The sequence below is a fragment of the Octopus sinensis genome, linkage group LG4 (genome assembly GCF_006345805.1).
Source record: "Octopus sinensis linkage group LG4, ASM634580v1, whole genome shotgun sequence".
NCBI lineage: Eukaryota > Metazoa > Mollusca > Cephalopoda > Octopoda > Octopodidae > Octopus > Octopus sinensis.
The window spans coordinates 22,045,766-22,067,189 of NC_043000.1; the positions used below are offsets into that span (position 1 = coordinate 22,045,766).

General features: G+C 36.4%; 1 protein-coding gene across 1 annotated transcript in view; it reads right to left on the reverse strand.

Annotated features, from left to right (window-relative positions):
- LOC115210342 (DNA replication licensing factor MCM3) overlaps positions 1–21,424 on the reverse strand; it is a 34,840-nt gene that overhangs the window by 3,751 nt on the left and 9,665 nt on the right. The window contains exons 4-18 of the mRNA XM_029778878.2: positions 21,177–21,262; positions 17,554–17,684; positions 15,889–15,963; positions 14,946–15,029; positions 13,288–13,367; positions 11,962–12,070; positions 11,713–11,843; positions 10,626–10,682; positions 8,791–8,888; positions 6,815–7,023; positions 5,580–5,669; positions 3,822–3,906; positions 2,948–3,074; positions 1,567–1,723; positions 623–763 (exon numbers count right to left, since the gene is read on the reverse strand). Coding sequence (XP_029634738.1) covers positions 623–763; positions 1,567–1,723; positions 2,948–3,074; positions 3,822–3,906; positions 5,580–5,669; positions 6,815–7,023; positions 8,791–8,888; positions 10,626–10,682; positions 11,713–11,843; positions 11,962–12,070; positions 13,288–13,367; positions 14,946–15,029; positions 15,889–15,963; positions 17,554–17,684; positions 21,177–21,262 — 1,660 coding nt within the window. The remainder of the gene's footprint in view (positions 1–622; positions 764–1,566; positions 1,724–2,947; positions 3,075–3,821; positions 3,907–5,579; positions 5,670–6,814; positions 7,024–8,790; positions 8,889–10,625; positions 10,683–11,712; positions 11,844–11,961; positions 12,071–13,287; positions 13,368–14,945; positions 15,030–15,888; positions 15,964–17,553; positions 17,685–21,176; positions 21,263–21,424) is intronic.

Sequence of the window (21,424 nt, forward strand, 5' to 3'; positions counted from 1 at the left end):
TTGCTCCCATTCACTCAGCTGTAGAAATGAGTTGAGACATCACTGGTACCAAGCTGTACCAGCCTTTGCCTTTCCCTTGGATAACACCAGTGGTGTGGAGAGGGGAGACTGGTATGCATGGGCAACTACTAGCCTTCCACAAACAATCTTGCCCTGACTTGTGCCTCAGAGGTTAATTTTCTAGGTGCAATCCCATGGTCATTCATGACCGAAGGGGGCTTCCTCCCCCTGTTTCTAACACAGACACAAAGCTAGAAATTTGGGAAAGGGTAAGAGTTGATTTTATCAAAACTGGGGGGTGGGAATAGAATTTGTACTCAGAATGGAGAGCAGCACAGCCTAATACAAGGCATTTTGTCTAACACTAAATGTTTCAGGCAATAGAGGAGTTGATTACAATACCCTTAGTACCTGACTTGTACAGTATTTTACTGACCCCGGATGAATGAAAGTCCAACTTGACCAAAATAGAACTTTCTGTTTAAATGTAATATGTTCTATTATCAATGAAAGCTTTTTGGAATTTTCCCTCAAATTCAAAAGTAACAATTCCTAAGATTAAATCAATCACAATTGTTCATTGGTCAGTTCAAACAGAGTAAAAAGCATCACATTTACATACTTTTTTGAAATAAGCAAATTCAATAAGTTGCAAAGCTGCCTCGGCATCTTCAAGGTCCACAGTTTTAGAAAGACGAGCTTTTGCATGGGCTGTGGACAACCGAATCATTGTTTCCAGAGAACGAGCTGTTACAGGCTGGGTCTAGAAAAAAGAAATGAAAAAACATACTGTGTAATATATCATACTTCAACCAAGCATACAAAGTAAATTTAATGAGTCTAAAGTCAAACATTGTAACAGAAGTGATAGATAAACATTCTGAAGTATTCCTTCATAGAACTTTCATAATTGTAAATGTAAGGAATCATCATCTTCACTTAACGTCTGCTTTCCATGCTGGCATGGGTTGGACAGTCTGACTGAGGACTGGCAAGCCAGGAGGTTGCACTAGGCTCTAATCTGTTCTGGCAAGGTTTCTACAGCAGGATACCCTTCCTAACACCAACCACTTTGAGAGTGTAGTGGGTGCTTTTTACATGCCTTCTGTATGAGAACCAGTCAGGCGGTACTGGCATCAACCATGCTCGAATAGTGTTTCTTATGTGCCAGTCAGGCAGCACTGGCATCGGCCACAAGGAGAGACACGTTTTATCAAATACTCTATTAAGCTTAACACTTGAAAAACACAGAAGGAATGACAAAGAGGAAAACTGGTGAAGATAGAAATTGCACAAGAGATTATATTAAAATGCAAACACCAAAATAAAAAGTGAATCTTAATTAAGAGTAATTTGTCATTATACTAATTATGTTAAACCTATATTGATAAATAGGTCAGGTAAAAATGACTTGATAATTCACGATGAAATATTAAAACAAAAATAACTAGATACTGGAGTATTTCTCAGTTGATTTTCTTTGTTGCAATTTTCTATCCAGTTTATTTTACATAAAACCGTTAATAAGTTGTTTTTTTTTTTCTTTCTTCTTAATATAAAACTTACCCGAGCTAAACTTGAATCACCATGCAAACTATCTTGACTTCTCAGTTTTGCATATTCATCAGAGATAAATTCTGTAGCTTCAGAGGTGAGAACTGGTTTCAAAGCTTTTGCCACATGGATATACTTTCTCATAAACTCTGCAGTTACTATACGATCACTGAGAAGAAAAATGGATATGTACATTATTTAATCACTTTAAATATTTTATAATTAATAAGAAACTAATCACCAAATAATATTAATTTATAACATCAATTATCTTTTATTTGTTTTAGTCATTAGACTGTGGCCATGCTGGGGCACCACCTTGAAGAACTTTTGGTGAACAAATCAGCCCCAGTACTTTTTATAAAGCCTGGTACTTATTCTGTCAATCTCTTTTGCTGAACCACTAAGTTACAGGGATGTAAACACACCAACACCAGTTGTCAAGCAGTGATGGGGAACAAACATAGACACAGGTATATACACAATGGGGTTTCTTTCAGTTTCCATCTACTAAATCCACTCACAAGGAATTGGTCAGTCTGAGACTTCAATAAGCCCAAGGATCGAGCAGTGGGACTGAACCTGGAACTATGTGGATGGGAAGCAAACTTCTTGCCACACAGCCCCTCCTGGACCTATACACATTCGCAAAATTTAGTTAAATTACTTTGCCTTTATTAAGATGGTGTTTGAAATTAAAGTTTTTATCGAGTTTTAATTCCAATCATTTCAGAGCAGAAATTTTGTATCACAGAACCAGAACAGTCTCAGACATATATGAAAGACTTGCAAAATGAGGGCTAATCAGTTGATTAAAATCATTCCAAATAGTTGCAATTGATTCAGTTTACACGAGCCTTTTAATTGTTTCAATTAGAGAAATTCCAAGCCTAGTCTGTATTGGTCACTAAAAAATAGTGAACAGGAGTGGCTGTGTGGTAAGTAGCTTGCTTACCAACCACATGGTTCCGAGTTCCGTCCCACTACATGGCACCTTGGGCAAGTGTCTTCTACTATAGCCTCAGGCCGACCAAAGCCTTGTGAGTAGATTTGGTAGACAGAAACTGAAAGAAGCCCGTCGTATATATGTATATATATATATATATATATATATATGTGTGTGTATGTGTGTCTGTGTTTGTCTCCCCAACATCGCTTGACAACCGATGCTGGTGTTTTTCCGTCCCCGTAACTTAACGGTTCCACAAAAGAGACTGATAAAATAAGTACTAGGCTTACAAATAACAAGTCCTGGGGGTAGATTTGCTTGACTAAAGGCAGTGCTCCAGCATGGCTGCAGTCAAATGACTGAAACAAGTAAAAGAGTAAAGAGTAATCCTTATTACATAAAATCCTCATTACAAAATATATACAAATTATCAAGTCTACTCACTGTTTGGATTTTTTATTGGAATAAAGGATATTATCAAATTTCTGGTAAATTGGTGTCTCTGCATCTTTCTCTTCTGCCTCAGGATCCTTGGTAGCCAAAAGATCCACAGAACTTCCCATAGGAAGAGCTACAAGTAAAATAAATGGTGATTAGAAAATCAAGTTTAAACATTATAAGTATCATCTCATAGCTTTCAGATTTTGAAGATGTAATTGCATATTTTTTTAATGACATTGTAGAGTAGATGTGAACAGTTGGATCTGGCCAGTTTGAATATATAACCAGTAGAATATTTTGGCCAGATACAGCCAGCTTAACCCTTTCGTGTTTAAACCAGCCATTTCAGGCCCAAATATTCTACCTTCTTTTATGTTCAAAACCAGCCAGGTCTGACCTCTCACACCTATCCTACAACATCATTCAAAAAATAAATAGTTACGTAATGAAAGACTTCAAGCTACGAAATAACACCAGATTACTTCAAAACAATGTGGATAAATGAACATTACATTTGACAGAGTAATCTGAATACTAAAGGGTTAATGTACTTGTATAGGATTCAATCGTGATGAAATCTCCAAATTCAGAAGGGCTGAAGACAGTATATTATAAAAAAACACAAAATATCCTTTATTTCTTTATTGCCCACAAGGGGCTAAACGTAGAGGGGATAAACAAAGGGATTAAGTCGATTACATCGACCCCAGTGCATAACTGGTACTTATCGACCCCAAAAGGATGAAAGGTAAAGTTGACCATGGCAGAATATGAACTCAGAACGTAACGGCTGACGAAATACTGCCAAGCATTCCGCCCGGCATGCTAACATTTCTGCCAGCTCACCACCTTAAAAGAAAACACAAAATATCCTTACCATCTCCATCCTGTTCACCTGGAGATCGATATCTATGCATTCGAAGAACATGCTCAGAAATCATTCGATCATTTTCAGGATCCATCTAAAAAAAAGGCAGATTTAAGAGTGAGAAAACTAGAAAAAGAGTGAATCGTGGAAGTTTATATTATAAATTGCACATGGTTACATTGGGTGTGTGTGTGTGTGTGTGCATGCAAGCAATATCATCAACCCCTTTTTTGCATCACCAGAATGGAATTATCATTTAACATCTATTTTCCATACCAGCATGGGTTGGACAGTTTGATATGGGCCTGGTAAGGCCAGGGACTGCACGAGGTTCTGTTGTCTGTTTTAGCATGGTCTCTACTGCTGCATGCCCTTCCTAATGAAAACCACTTTACAGAGTGTGCTGGTTGCTTTTTCCAGCACACTATCATCACCACCACCTTGGTAATAAAATGAACAGCAAAATAACTAATAGATAAAAGAATTGTACCCAATATTTTGTAACTTTGGCTCAAAACATCTTAGTACCGCAGGTAAGATATTGTTTCCCACAGGCTTAAGTGTAAACACAGTATCATTGTTTTTTAAAAACGAAATGATTCTAATCTGCAGGGTGGAGAAATTAGCAAGAATCAACTTCAGAGTAATTATCCCTAGCTTCATTTCCATAATCACCAGTTGTCCAAGACCTAATAACTATTGTTCACAGCACTTGTTCAAAGTATTCTTTTGTAAATATGAACATCAAGTATAGTTCATTATCATCATTGTTTCAAGGTCCACTTTTTCAAGTCAGAAAGTTGAGGCAGATTTTCTATAGCCAGATGTCCTTCCTGTCATCAACCATCACCTGTTTCCAAGAAAGTTAATATTTCTCCATAGCAAAAGATGATTTTTCATGACTACAAAAGAACAGCATCACTTGTATAACAGTGCTGCTTATTTACAACCATCAAGTGATGCCAAGACAATGGTACACACAAATACACTTGACAAACTTCTTTTGCGTCTTCATCCACCAAATTCACTCACAAGGCTTTATTTGGCCTAGAGCTATTGCAGAAAAACACCCAAGGTGCTACACAATGGAACTGAACCGGGAACCATGTGGTTGGAAAGCAAGCTTTTTAGCTACAAAGCTACAAGAAATATTTCACCTTAGATCTCTGTCATAGTGATTTCCAAATACCATAATTCATACTCCCCTATACTCCCACTCCATCAAAGAGGACCTTGCAGGCTAGATACCAGTGCCGATATCATGAAAAAAAAGGCACCCAGTACAGTGTAAAATAGGTGGCATGAAGAAGGGCCATCCAGTCATAGAAATCTTGCCAAAGCAGCTACCAGAGCAAAATGCAGTCCTCCAACCAGTCAGATCCAGTTGAACTGTCCAACTCATGCCCCAGGGTGGGAGGTGGAGGGACAGCTACATTATTGATGGTACTGCTTATGCATGGATATAGTCCAATGGTGAAAGGTAGTAAACAAGTTAATATATATTCTTGATCTCAACAATGTAAAGCACTTCACTAAGACTAACATTAACTTTATCCAATAAATTACGACAGAATGTACATGCTCTTGCAAGGAAATTAATTAAAACCAGAGATAATCAGGTTATTAGGACAATTCTAAGAAAGTACATGATAAGTTAAGAGGAAACAAAAATTAGTTTCAGAAAAAAAACAAAAAGATAAGCTTGATAAAAAGTTAAAACAACAAGCATAAGTTCTAGATGCACGTAAACATATGGCAACACCCCACCTTGTCAAGGACAATAAACAGCAAATCAAAACGGGACAGCAAGGAGTCCTGCAAACCAATGTTCTCCATTGGGGTTTTATATTGATCATACTGGAAGAAAAAGAAAATGAAAACAATATTGTTTAATGGCAATAAATATATTCCTAATGTAAATTTTATAAATGATATTTCTCCTATTGTTAAATATATTTCCATTATAAGTTGAAGTAAAATGGACAATGCTAAGGTATAGGATTGTTAATAAATAACGAAAATGGGATGTATAAGTGTTTAACGTTTAACCCAGTCATATCTGGACCAAATATTCTACTTAAGCTATGAGATAATGTATGGTTAATTCAAAACAATGGATAAATTAAGCATGACATTTCAGAGATAATAAAAGGATAAACATGAAATCAGACAAAATTCTTTTAAATTAGAAAAGATGATCCCAGTAATATATCTAACTTATAACTTTTGATCTGAGTATTATGCAAAAATGTATTTAACCCTTTATTTTTAAACAGACAACATCTGGCCCAAATATTCCACTTGCTTTATGTTCAAACTAGCCATGTCCAACATCTCATACCTACCATGAAATGTTGTTCTAAAAATGAACAACATCTTCAAAATCTCTAAGCTACAAGATAATGCATTACATTTGACAACAATCCAAATGCTAAAGGATTACCGTAAATCCTCGAGTATAATATGCAGGAGATTTTTAGGGGGCTGTACCTCTGAAAAACCTAAACCTTGTGTATAATACGCACCCCTTCTCTAACTTGAGTCAAGGAGGTCTATATAACGTCCTTGGTTTGTAAAACTGTATACGGTAAAGTCCTTTATTATTATTGTATATATAACATAATGCAAATGTGTAGCTTTTTTTGTGCATTTTATTTGCAGAAAATAAAGAAATAACAGTAATAACGTTTAATAAATGTTGCTTACTGCAAGTTATGGATGATTCTTTTATGACTTCATTGCTTTCAGGCTTAGCTTAAGGTATTTTCGCGTCCGACATCACAAAATGCGTCTGAATAAACATAGCCAGACGGCAAATGGAGACTCGGACATTGCTTAGAAAACAATTTTCATTTACCTCATATATAGTACGCATGAGGGATTTTGACCATTAAATTTTGGGGAAAAAATGCAGATTACACTCGAGGATTTATGGTAATAGTATTTTTAAAATATCATTAAAAAAAAAAAAGAAAAGAAAATGTATTTTAACAAGAACTCACTCGGCCATACACTGGATTCGCAGCAGCCAGAACACTGCAACGAGCATTAAGCTTAGCATGGATTCCTGCTTTGGAAATGGTGACTCTTCCTTGTTCCATAACTTCATGAATGGCTGTTCTATCAATGTCAGACATTTTATCAAATTCATCAATGCACACAACACCCCTGTCAGCTAATACCATAGCTCCGGCCTCAAGTCTGCGGTCACCTAGACAGAAAATAAAACCATATACAATAGCATGCACACAAAATAAATTTTTAACACCAAATACAAGATGGTGCTCCAGCATGGCCAGTTACATGAATGAAACAAGTAGGAGAATAATCCTAACTATAGTCCAAAGTATATTGACTCAGTTAAAGATGCTCATTTTAGGACTGCTATGTCATTTTGTCTAAACAGCATCTCAATCAAACTATGTATAACTGAGTCAAGAAGGGAAGCTATGCAGTCCATTGTACTGCTGAAAATAACAGCTAAATACCCCTTAAACTTTGCTCTATCACATCTTGGAGTGGGGAAGACATTGGAGACTGTAGCCCTAACCCTTTAGTGTTTAAACTGGCCATATCAGGCCAAAATTGTCTTCCTGTTTTATGCACAAACCAGCCAGCTCTAACCTCTCACACCTACCCTACAAAGTCAATCTAAAAATAAACAGGGACATCATCAAAATCTCAGAGTTACAAGATGCAGTACAATTAATTTAAAACAATGTAATTAAACATGCTTTACATTTGACAGATTAATCTGAATGCTAAAGGGTTAAATGTAAAAAGCTAAGATAGTTATAACACGAATGCCTGGTCTGCTTGATGAGGCCCAACTTGAGACCATGCAATAAAGGTATATTTTTAGTCATGAGAAACTTCTGTAGAGATATTGTACAAAATCAGCTATAAATTAAGGGGAGATAACTTTGCAAATGATCAAGTTTTGAAATGATTCGTCGTATTCAGCGACACCAAAATCATTCTATCACATTCAGCAAAAAAAAAAAAAAAATGAAAGAAATAATAGCTAGTAAACTGAATAATGTAATTGCTGGTTGTTGTTTTAGGTCAGCTCTAATCAAGCAGTGCTACACAGGCCACAAAACATCTAAGTATATCATGTTGCTTTGTAGCTGAAGCCTATATTATACACCTCAACATATGTTCCCTCTGCAATCCAACCTATTTTCACATGGAAGCCACAGTGAAGGCAAAGAAAGTTTTGTTCCTCTCCAATTACTATTAGCAGAATGAAACTACTTTTACAGAGGTTCTAGAATTTCTTTTGTTCAGAGTTTTTGCTTCCATTGTCTTCTGATATCATCCACATATGAAAATAGTACTAAGCATTCCTATAACAAACATACATTTGACTAGTACTTTCCAGAAACGTTAGCACGCCGGGCAAAATAGTGAGCGGTATTTCGTTTGTCTTTACGTACTAAGTTCAAATTCTGCCAAGGTCAACTTGGCCTTTCAAGATCGATAAATACAGTACCAGTTGCATACTGAGGTTGATCTAATCGACTGGCCTCACCCACCCAAAACTTCGGGCCTAGTGCCTTGAGTAGAAAAGATTACTTTATCCAGTATATTCAAAAATTAAGATGATAAAGATTTGAAGACTTAGTTGCTGATTGTAACGGTTGAAGACGATGGGAATTCCTTTGTTGAATCATACAGGTTATATGTAGTAGAGAAAATATATCTATTTCTTTATATCCCACAGGGGGTTAAACATAGAGGGGACAAACAAGGACAGACAGACAGAGGGATTAAGTCGATTACATCAACCCCAGTGTGTAACTGGTACTTATTTAATCGACCCCCGAAAGGATGAAAGGCAAAGTCGACCTCAGCGGAATTTGAACTCAGAACATAGTGGCAGATGGAACACCGCTAAGCATTTCACCCGGCGTGCTAACTATGAAGAGTATAGGATAGAAAAGTCTACAAAATTCAAGCCATTTGTTTGCCTTACCAGTTTCAGCATCAGTTGTAACAGCAGCAGTCAAACCAACACCAGATGACCCTCGACCAGTTGTTGGAATAGCCCTTGGAGCGCTCTGTAAAACATACCTTAACAGAAAGACAAAAAAATTGTGAATGAATACAGGCCATGAGGTTGTTAATAATTTCAATGATACCCTCCACACCATTTTGCCATCACTCAAACATTTGAAGCAAAAGAAAACTAGTCAATAAGAGAACCTTTACATGGCTCCCCAACTTGCTTGAAACAATAGCCAAATTTTCCTCAAATAAAATCCTATCTTGACAAAGAGGGCATACACATTCCTGATACTTAAAAAGATGGGATGGCTACAGTTGGCCAGTCTTTTCTCACAGAGCTAAAGAAGCTAAAAGCCGCCTGACTGGCTCCCATGCCAGTGGCATGTAAAAAGCACCACCCGAACATGGCTGATGCCAGTACTCCCTGACTGGCTCCCATGCCGGTGCCATGTAAAAAACACAATCTGAACGTGATTAATGCCAGGCCCTCCTGATTGGCTCCTGTGCCAGTGACACATAAAAAGCAGCCACTAAACTCTCTGAGTGGTTGGTATTAGGAAGGGCATCCAGCTATAGAAATATTGCCAGGACAGATTGGAGCCTGGTGCAGCCGCAGGCTCTCCAGACCGCAGTCAAACGATCTAACCCATGCCAGCATGGAAAACGGACGTTAAATGATGATGATGATGATGATGATGACGACGGCGTTAACTGCCGTGGCCTGTTACTGCAACTTAATGTGTGATGGCACATATTTCAAGTCACACTCTACACTGTTTAAATACAAGGAAATGTAATTTCATTGCATTTTTACAATATTTCATAACTAAACTTTAATATTTAGCACTCATGCTATTTAAATACCCTCGAAACCATGTCAAACATACAGAATAAAATATTTTCTCAAATTATGAAAATGTACCACCAGTAGTGCATAGGGTGGATGTGTGAAGTTCGCAATGAACCGCCAGTGGTACATGTAACGGTTACCATGTTGAAATGCAGACTTGTCAAACTACATCAAGTACAGTAAATAAAACATTCTTGAAGCCAATAATGGCCATCACTACACTACACTACATACAAAATTCTTGCCCTGTTAAGCTATTAAATTCATTAAATGAGGCAATCAATTGTTAAAGCAGGGATATATTAATAAGACACACAATGTATCATATCATATACACACCATCACCATCTTACAATAACACTGAGCACCTTTTCAAACTCCACCTGCCTCATACCCGTGGACATGGTTACAAAGTCAGGAAACAGCACAGCTCCCATGACTTTCAGAAACATTTTTTCACGTTAAGAGTTGTTGAAGCATGGAACAAACTGCCAGCATCAGTTAGTTGTTAGAGCACTGCATCCTTCAAAAGTTCCATGCTTCCTGAGATTCGCCAACACTACACCTGATTTTCTCCCCTCCATACACACGCAATCATGTATCTGACTCATACACTGTTCACTTTCCAGACATTTGTACATTACTGCATATGCTTTATATGCACTTTTGACAAGTTGTGGTGCACCTGAGCACTGTATACAATATCTCATACTGGTGCCACATAAAAAGTACCCAACCATATGTCAAAACAGACAAGTGGAACCTGGTGCAGCTGTCCAGCTTGACAGTTCCTGTCAAATTGTCCAACCTAGCATGGAAAGCAGATATTAAACGACAATGGCAATGATTTCTAGTATGTCTTCAAATAAAATAAGTACAAGTATATAAGTACATACCTACAAGTGTTAACAAATCATTACTAATTATAGAAATAATTAGAAATGATTACTTACCTTAATATTTGAGACTTTGCAACTGATGGATCACCAATAAGTAAAATATTAATATCTCTGCAATTAGGAAAAATATAAAATTAAACTCCTATTTTTTGCAAAAACAATTCATTACTTGAAGATTTCAAGGCCAACAAATTACTTATTAATATTAATTAATAATGACTGTACTTTTACAAGCAATAAGGATCAAGGTATTTTAGTTTCTTTTTAAATTGTCAAAGCAAGTCTTTTTGAATAGCATTTACCATATTTGAAAGCTTATAAGATTTTTTTTCCCCCCGCCACAAAAAAATATTCACCCCAGGTCCCATATGCAAAGTTGGGCCTATTTTACATGCTATAATGCACTAAAACTCTTTGTTCCTTTGAATATGCACTGCTGAAATTGGGGTGCATCAAATATGATACTAATTCAGTTCTTCAGTACAAAGCAAACACTAATACAGTGATTCCCAACCCTTTCACTATCAAGATATTTTCCCCTTTAAAAAAAGGCAGCGAGCTGGCAGAAACTTTAGCACGCCGGGTGAAATGTGTAGCCGTATTTCGTCTGCCGTTATGTTCTGAGTTCAAATTACGCCGAGGTCAACTTTGCCTTTCATCCTTTCAGGGTCGATAAATTAAGTACCAGTTATACACTGGAGTCAATGTAATCGACTTAATCCGTTTGTCCCCTCTGTGTTTAGCCCCTTGTGGGTAGTAAAGAAATAGGTATTTTCCCCTTTAAATAAATTTTTCCAAACTTAATCTGATTATATTAAAAAACAAATTTGTTTCCTCAATTTTATCTTTTGATTGAAAGACATCACCGAATATTTATAAATAACTGATTAATTATACATTTTACATTGCTACCTTTTAAAAGTTAGAATATGGCTCATAAATCCCAGCTGTCTGCAGACTCCTGGAATAGGAATGTTGCATTAAGGTTAACATCAAGTTCAACTCAATGAGGTATGGTCTACTCCAGCTCGGAATGATATATTCTGCAAGGCAGGATTTAAATTCAACTTTAGGACTTAGTGATCCACAATGACCTGAAGCTGAAAATGTTTTTATTACATTTCAAAAGAGAAACACTTACCCTCTTAACCGTGTTCCATTGTGAAGAATTTTTTCATTTCCTCCAAGTAACATGCACAAGACAGCTTTTTTAATATATTCATGACCATGTATAGAAGGTGCCATACTTTTGCTGAGCAACTCAAAAACATCCTTCAAAATGTAATGAAAAACTTATTAAGTATCACAAATTGATTCATTGGGTGAGGTTTCAATACAAGAAACTGAAGAATTAAAATAATAAAAGCATGTACTGAAGAGAAATCCATACCACATTTTTCTGTCTGCTAAACTTTTTAATCTTAGCAACATCATCAGCAGAAAAGACAGGCGATATTTCTTTACTTAGGAGCTGGACATTGTTGGCAATCAGAATTGTCCTACAAGAACGAATAAAAATATCTTGGTGTAAAAACATCTACAAACAATACAGTTCTATATTTAAGAGATGAGAAATTATGTACAACATTTACATTCGATGGATATTTGTCCTCATCTTGTTTGTTGTTAACACAATGTTTCAGCTAATACACCCTCCAGCCTTCTTTAAGTGTCTTTTCCCAAGGTATTTTTTGATGTTATCATTATTATTATTAGTTATTGTTCAGGTCACTGCTTGGAATCGAATTTGGAATTTTGGGGTTAGTAGCCCGTGCTTTTAACCACTATGCCCATATTCTGTGGGCCCATGAGCATATGGCGTACTGGTTAAGAGCGCAGGAGACTAACCCCAAAATTCCAAGTTCGATTCCAAGCAGTGACCAGAACAATAACAACAATAATAATAATAACATCGAAAAATACCTTAGGAATGAGAACCCAAGTTTGAAATTTCCCCAATACACCTGAAGAAGGCTGGAGGGTATATCAGCTGAAACGTGTTAACATCAAACAAATATCCATCAAATGTAAATAACGTAAATAATCTACAAACAAATGAATTGATTTTCTAAAACAACAAACAAGAATATTACTTGACTAATGAGGAAAATGGTGTTATGGTAATGGAAAGGAAGTGAGCTGACAGAATTGTTAGAGCAACGGGAAAAATTTTGTCATTACGTTGAGTTCAAACTTTCCCCAGGTCTACTTTGCGATTCATCCTTTCAGAGTTTATGTTCCAGTCAAGTAGTGAGGTTGATGTAACTAACATGCCTCCTCCCCTCAAAATTGTTGGCCTTGTATCAAAATTAGAGAGAATTGTGACAATGGAGACTAAAAGGTAAGATCCAGAAAATGCAGTTGACAACACTTTATTTTTTTCAATTTTTGTTGTGAGATTTCCATCATATATTTTGCCAATATTCGAAGAAAATACTCGAGAAAGTGTTACCACATATACCAGCTTTGTGCCACTCGGGATAAGACAATAGGAAACAATGCCAGTGTTGTTATTTCTAAACTACATCCAAAAACAAACATGTTTTTAAAAGAGAATGAACAATTTTTATTCTGAAAAGTGCCAAAAGTTAAGATATGCATGAAATCATAATTATTAAATCACAGTAAATACTGTTGCTTGAATACACCTTAACGAACCTCATATTATCATCATATTTCATGTCAATACCATTTAAAATTTCAAAAATAAACTCACCTGAATGTCCCAGAAGTATATCCATTCTTTTTTCCAGGAAGACATCTGTAAGTTCCAATGACTTGTACTCGGTCTCCTGGCTTGATTTAGGAAATAAAAATATAAGAAAAAAACACATTAAAATTCAAAAGAAACCCATCTTTGTTGTATGAAGAAATCATAACAAAACTGAATGATGAACTGTAATTTCTAATTTGAAATTATATCTTATCTTTTACTTGTTTCTCTCATTAGATTGTGGCCATGCTGGGGCACCACCCTGAAGAATTTTAGTCAAATGAATTGACTCCAGGACTTTTTTTTTTAGCCTGGTATTTATTCTATTGATCTCTTTTGCCAAACCACTAAGTTATGAGGAAATAAACACACCAGTTGCCGAGCAATTATAGGCAACAAACACACACACACACGTGTATACATGATGGGCTTCTTTTCAGTTTCCATCTACCAAATTCACTCACAAGGCTTTGATGGAACTAAGGCTCTAGTAGAAAACTCGTGCCCAAGGTACCTCCCCTGCAACTGAACCTGGAACAATGTGGTTGGGAAGCAAGCTTCTTACCACACAACCACACTTAAAGTTTATTACTTTTTTAATATTTTAATTTGCTGAGTCTTGAAGAAAGGACAACGTTTATGACTTCTGCAGGACCCCCCAGCCCAGTAAGTTTGATGTTGTTGCATTTTCATATAAACTGTTGCAAGTCAACACCTGTAAGAGAACAATGAGCAAGGAGGAGATTCCAGTGGGATGAATACTATGGGGAGGAAGGATTGGGTATTGTGGCTAGTGTGGGCAGGAAAGGGTTGTAGTTATCAGGTCATGGGAAAATATTGAACAGAAATTTATAATTCGAAGCAAAAAAATTATATATAATTAGCAAGAATTCCTCAGACTAATTTAGCTTAGAAGATTTTATAGAGAAAAAATTTCAACACTGAAAATTTTCAATCTGACAACACTTCTTTAATTGCTGCTCATCTTAATATAAATTTCAGTGATGTTTCTCTGTCCGTTACATTTTTATGTTCATTTACTTTCCTAGACTGTTGATGCAGGGACAATGAATCTTAAACCAGCAACTCCCCTAATCCCAAGGAATGTCCTGAGGGGATCTATTTTTTTAAGGGCCGCCTAATTGGGGCCCCACAAACCCCATCTATTTTTACTGCATTTTAAATTAAATACATGGCATTGGCAACCAAAACAGAGCAATGACAATGAATTTGAATTTCATACCATGAACTGCCAGGAAGTATAAGGAGGTTCAATTTCTGAAGGGCCTTTTAAATGGGGTCCCACTGACCCCACTATTTTTACTGCATTTACCTCGCTCCTACGCTTTATTGATTAAACTATGATCAGCATCAGTGCTTAGCACACTTGCAGAAATAAGTTTCATTACACAAGGGTAGAGGGCTGTGAAGTGGCCCAATGGTGGGGCCAAAGGCCTCAAAGTTGCCTTCTGAGGGAGACAAAATGAATGCCGCCCAAAGGGGCAGCTTCAAGGCTTCGTAATGTATAGTTTCTTAATTTAAATTTTTTTTAAATATTAAGTGTCTTTTACAGTGGAAACTGCAGTATCTGTGCACATCAGAATACAAAGGCATGTATTAAATATGTGAAAAGTGATTTAAGAGAAAGCAAATGCACCAACCTTGCATAAATCAACCAAATCGTCATCAGCAATAACATCAACAGATCGAGGAAGCTGACCTGCAGGAGCTTTTTCAGGCATTTCCTAATGAACAGAAAATAAAATTGTTTCACATAACAAATAAAACACCACAATTGGTTTGCAAATTACATGAATTTAATCCAGCTTTTAACCCTTTCATTACTGTATTTATTTTGAGATCCAAAGTACCTTGGCTTGAAGGACGGCCTGCTGTGCTTGAGGAGACCTATTGAGTCAAGTACATCAACAACAAAATAAAAATGAAATGGAAATTGTAGTTGTGATACCCATGCCAGTGGCATATAAAAAGCATATAACTAGGAATCAGTATAATGTATATTTTCATTAAAAACTGACAGAGCATAAATTCAATTTGGAAACTTTTTGTTCATATCTTAATATCACTAGAAACATAATTGTACTTCATCCTATCATTATTTAATAAAAATTCTAGACAGAGAAAAACTGCAGAAATTTAAAGTTAAATATAGGGTGCCAAGAGCACCATCTGAGCATGATCGTTGCCAGAGCGTCTAACTGGCTTCTGTGCCAGTGACACATAAAAGGCACCATTCGAGCATGATCGTTACCAGCGTCGCCTTACTGGCACCTGTGCTGCATGTGTAAAAAGATTCGAGCGAGGTCGTTGCCAGTACCGCTTGACTGGCCTCCGTGCCGGTGGCATGTAAAAAGCACCCACTACACTCTCGGAGTGGTTGGCATTAGGAAGGGCATCCAGCTGTAGAAACTCTGCCAGATCAAGATTGGAGTCTGGTGCAGCCATCTGGTTCGCCAGCCCTCAGTCACAATCGTCCAACCCATGCTAGCATGGAAAGCGGACATTAAACGATGATGACGATCTCAAGAATTATACCCAATTCAAAACTGTGTTTTTAGAATTTACAAGGAAGATTAGGTTTACCTGAATTGAAAATGTTTGGTGGTCTTTGTACGCAGAAAGGCCATATTCAGTCTCCAGTAAATTCCCATCTTCATCCTAAAATGACAATATATTTAGCAAGAGATGTTTAGAGAAAAAAGATTTTTTAAAATGTTAATTGAGATTAAGACTTTTGAAAGTTGCACCTTCAAGACAAACAAGACATTTCAGCAATATTTTCATCCTTTTATGTTATGATATTAAGTTAAATGCTGCAGAATTCTTCAAACATTAAAGCACCAATCTTGTATTCCTTTTGATTCAAAGGTGCTTTACATTGCCAAAGAGTTTCCACTCTAGAGTCTAACAATAAGATAGAGATGTCTGCTTATTATTGCTGAAAAGCTTAAAAATACAAGGTTTCCAAGTAATTATGTATGTCAGTAAAAAAAGAATGGAAATTCTATGGTAAAAAGGATACTGTGTGAAACGAACGAATAGAATGTTGCATGGTCATGAAATATATGCACTAAATGTGGAAAATTTGCATAGGCTGAAAATAAATTCGAGTACCATACAATAAATATAGAGCATTAACTTGTACGACAGGGCAACTGAGGTGAGAGAGTTGCCAGTTATCAAAGACAACTGTTCTGTGCAGGTAAGTTAGGTATACCTGCTGAATGATATAAAGTTGTGTGTGCTAGCAGTGGGCACTATCTAATGCTGAGGAAGAACACTAGCAATGTGAGATGTGATGAGGTCAAATTTGAGGAAGTTGAGTATAACAGACAAGGTGTCGAGGGGACACTGACACCAATGTAAAACAGAGACAACCAATTCATACCATCATGGGAAATATGATGATGATTATCCTGGTCAACAAGTGCAGGGATTGCTTCCCAATAACATGATCCTGAGTCCAGTCCAAATGCATGACATTTTGAGTCTTCTATTATTTTTTAACACTTACGTAAAAGCGGTGTTATTGTATGGGGCTGAGACATGGCGAACAACAGTTAAGTCAAATAAGCAAATACAATCATTCATCAATAGATGCTTGCGTAGTATACTTAAAATTAGATGGCCTGAACACATAAGCAATATGGAGCTATGGCAAAGAACAAATGAGGTTTCGATTAGGGAGCAAATATTTAAGAAAAAGTGGAAGTGGATTGGTAGCACAATCAGAAAAGACACACCAAATGTAGCGAAAAGTGCTTTAAAGTGGAAACCGGATGGATATAGAAGGAGAGGTAGGCCTAAGAACTTGTGGCGGAGATCCAAAAGGAACTAGAGAATGGGGGACATTCATGGCAGAGTATTAGTACAGAAGCCAAAAATTATGCAACATCGAATTCAACTATAAGTGGCCTATACTCCACGTTGGAGGGTTAAAGGCATAAAGAAAAAAAGAATTATAGACCCAGGCCAACTAAAGTCTTGCAAGTACATTGGGTAATATATATGTATGTGAGTTGTTTATGTTAGGGTCTCCTTATCTTGACTGTGCATGATAATTGTAAATGAGTGTCACCATCATACAAGCAGTGTCGTTTGTTTCCAATATTCCGAAGGAAAAATGTCTGAGCATGGAAACAGGTGAAGGTTTGCAACAGGAAGGGCATCCCAACAGTGACAATCCACCTCAATAAACTCTGTCTGACCCATGCAAACAAAAAATAGATTCTTTTGTATATTACTTACTTTAGTTGGGTAAACTGCACTTGTTGGGAAAGCTTCTAATGAAGTCAAGTCAGTGTATCGTCGTTCTATAACCTTCTTAGTTGCAGGACAATAATGCACACTTCGTACAACTTTTGGCCTCACTAACGAACCTGTTTAAGCAAAGAAGACATTGGAAAGATTTTTAATAAAATAGCAGTTTAAAGTATAAGAAGTAAAAAAATGTACAACAGATATGTTTTTATTTCTTTGAAGGAATTTGAGTTAAACAAATGAAACTTTCTGAAAACAATGACAGGGCAAAAAGTAGAATAAATAACTTATTGCTTTAAATCTTCATGAAGGACTATAATCAGATCATGGAATCCAGCAATTATGAAACTGACCAATTCCACCAACTTTCCAACAACAACAACCTTGGGCACCTTTTTGAATTCCCATGGACTTACAAAGTCAAAAAAACAACACAGCACCCACGACTTTCAGAAACATTTTTTCACGCTCAAAATGGCATGGAATAAACTACCTACATGAACAGTTGGCTGTCGGGACATAACATTCTTCAAAACTTCCATGTTTCCAGAAATTTGTCATCAGTACACCCAATCTCCCCCTTCCCCCTTTTAAATGATTCATTCACTGATCATTTTCTGTGTATTATTCTGTTCATGCACTTTCAGCTTCTTTTTACGATGAGTTGTTGGTACACCTGAGCATTGTATATAATAATAATTTCATTACCATAAAAAAATATATCAATGAACTTTTTCCCTTTTCTCATTGTCTTTATTTACAAGAAGACAGAGTTTGAAACTACATAAATCTTACTGTGCTTGAAAAGACCCATCAAGCCAAGTAAAATCATAGTCATGGAAGATACTGGTGTTGTGCAAATGACACCCATGCTGGTGGCACGTAAAAGCACCCATTATATTCTTGGAGTGGTTGGCATTAGGAAGGACATCCAGCTGTAGATCAGGCTGGAGTCTCGTACAGCCTTTCAGTTTGCCAGCCCTGGTCAAACCCATGCCAGCATGGACAATGGATGTTAAATGATGACGACGATGATGATTAATTTTATCAAATATGATAATTTGTCAGTTCATTTTTTAAACCTTGCTTCACACCCTGCTAGTCAAATTTCTAAGCTTTATAAAAAAAGTGGTCTCATTGCAAGATAAATTAATTTTATTTTAGTTATAAATTCATGCCTGGTTTGAAAATACAATGTAAAAACGTCACCACAGTCATATAGGAAAGCAAGGAGACAACAATTCTTAAGACATTTTATCAACATTAAAATGATAGTTGATGACAGAATTAGTGAAACCTTACAGTGTTTAGTGAAGTAGTAGAATCCAAGGAAACTACTTGTGTTCTGTTAGAGCGGAAAATCTAACATCATATAAAGCTATTTGTTGGAGAGAAAATAAATTACATTCGGTGTTGAAGGACACAAACTCAAGAAAGAGAGGGGGCGAGAGAAGAGTAAGGGAGAGGAAGCAGTAAAAAGTGTTAGCGAAGGAATGTGTAACAATGGCCAAAGAGAGGAGGAAATAAAACAAACACCAAAATGTTGGAAAAACGTCAAAGAGGCAGAAAGAGAAATGATTAAAATGCTTCATAGACACACACACAAACATATATGCATAGAGAAAGAAAGAACTACACATATATACACTTAAAGATGCAAGTGGGCATAAATATACACAATATATAATAACAAAATACACACACACACACACGTATTTCCCTAGATATTTATGTTTTATTTATATATTTACGTATTTTTTACATTCTTAAGTTCATATTTTTGGCTTTTTGTTCAGAAGTCAATAAAAAAAAAATCACTTAGGTTGACCTAATGAACTAAACCATTCCAGAATTTGTTGCCTTGTGCCAAAAATTAGCAATCAATAATGAATACTGGCCAAATTAAGTTTGGCAATGTGTGAAGATGTATGTAGTTGAAATAAACCATTTCCTTATGATACAGCACACAGATGGTTTTAAATATACATGTACTCTGAATGCTAAGGAGATTGTTTTCTGTTTGTGCCTAATGACTTGGTACAACAGAACTCTATATTTGGAACAGCAATAAAGCCAATATACTGGGTTCTTTGATGTTCAGTGTTATTTAGAGGGAATGAAATAATTATATGTATTCGAATTAGCTAAATCAGTTTATCATAATGAAATCTTATAAGAACAAATGCATCTGTAATAAATCAAGATAGATGATAGCTATGTTTATTCAATCATATATGAGTGAAGAATTATTGCTATTTAAGTTGTTAGTAGCAAAAATAATAACAGTTTCCAAGTACATGCATAATTTCCTCTTAATTTTTTTATTTTTATTTGTTTCAGTCATTTGACTGTGGCCATGTTGGAGCACCTCCTTTAGTCGAACAAAGCGCCACCAGGACTTATTATTTGTAAGCCTAGTACTTATTCTATCGGTCTCTTTTGCTGAACCGCTAAGTTACGGGGACGTGAACACACCAACATCGGTTGTCAAGCAATGGTGGGGGGACAAACACAGACACACAAACATACACACACACTAACACGATGGGCTTCTTTCAGTTTCCATCTACCAAATCCACTCACAAGGCTTTGGTCGGCCCGAGGTTATGGTAGAAGACACTTATCCAAGGTGCCACACAGTGGGACTGAACCCGGAACCATGTGGTTGGTAAGCAAGCTAATTACCACACAGCCACTCTTGTGCCTATATTACTTAGCTCTTTCAACAAAATAGACACGATACATCAAAATCATAGTTATAGACTTTAATGGCAATGTGGAAACTAAGAATACAAGATATGTGCAATGAAAGAATTTTATAGCACAAATGACTGCTTACCAATCAGTCAGGTGGGATTGCACTGACCAAAAAAGAAAGCAGATTAAGTAAAACTTAGTTGAAGTGGGGAGTATCCTTGTCAACTGAGACTTAACCCTTTCGTTACCAACCCAGCTGAAACCGGCTCTGGCTCTGAGTATAAATGTCTTGTTTTCGTAAGCTTTGAATTAAAATCTTCCACCAAACCTTAGTCACAATTTATGTTCCTAACACTAGCTAAATGATAACTAAATTATTTTACTAAATTCTTTGTTTTAGTTAAAGTAATTGAAAGAAACACAGAGCATCTCAAAATAAATACAGTAACGAAAGGGTTAAAATTTAAATTAAAGGAAGCAATAACAAAATGCCTCCCATCTCATCTGCCACATGCACTGGTAGACATGTCCTCTGCCACCCACCATGACTTTACTCCTATTCAACACAACAATTGCAGGGTGGAAGAAGCCCTGTCGTAGGATCCACACCAGATGGATGGACTTGATTAAGGATGATCTCAAGAGGCTCAACAACATCTTGGAGGATACAGAGGGGCTGGCATGGGACTGCCAGCAATAAGGAGCACTGGTGGATCCCAGTCCCATCAAGCAGGAACATGAAGCAAGCAAATTAATAAAGACTCAGTTATTCAATGTTTTGGCAATCATGAAACAAAGAATTTTTGTGATAAAAATGGTAGAAATGAATTGGAAAACAGAAAAATGAAAACGAAAATATTCTCAACTCGTACATCAGGAAAGAAACAGAAAGGAATGATTAAATGATAGCTTACATTTTGTTACAATGCCTTCTACGCAAACCATATTTCCAAGATAATGGGAGGTTAAACTGCGAGGAGTCACATGTTTACTACCAAAACTATATAAAAAAAAAGAAAAAAGTAAAGATAAACAAAGTGAAAATTGTTATGGATAAAAAATGAAAAACATTCATTCAGATTATCTGGGCCAGTGGTTCTGAACTGGGGGAGGGGGTCATATGACCCTTAGATTCCTCATAAGATTTCGTTAAATTTTGTGT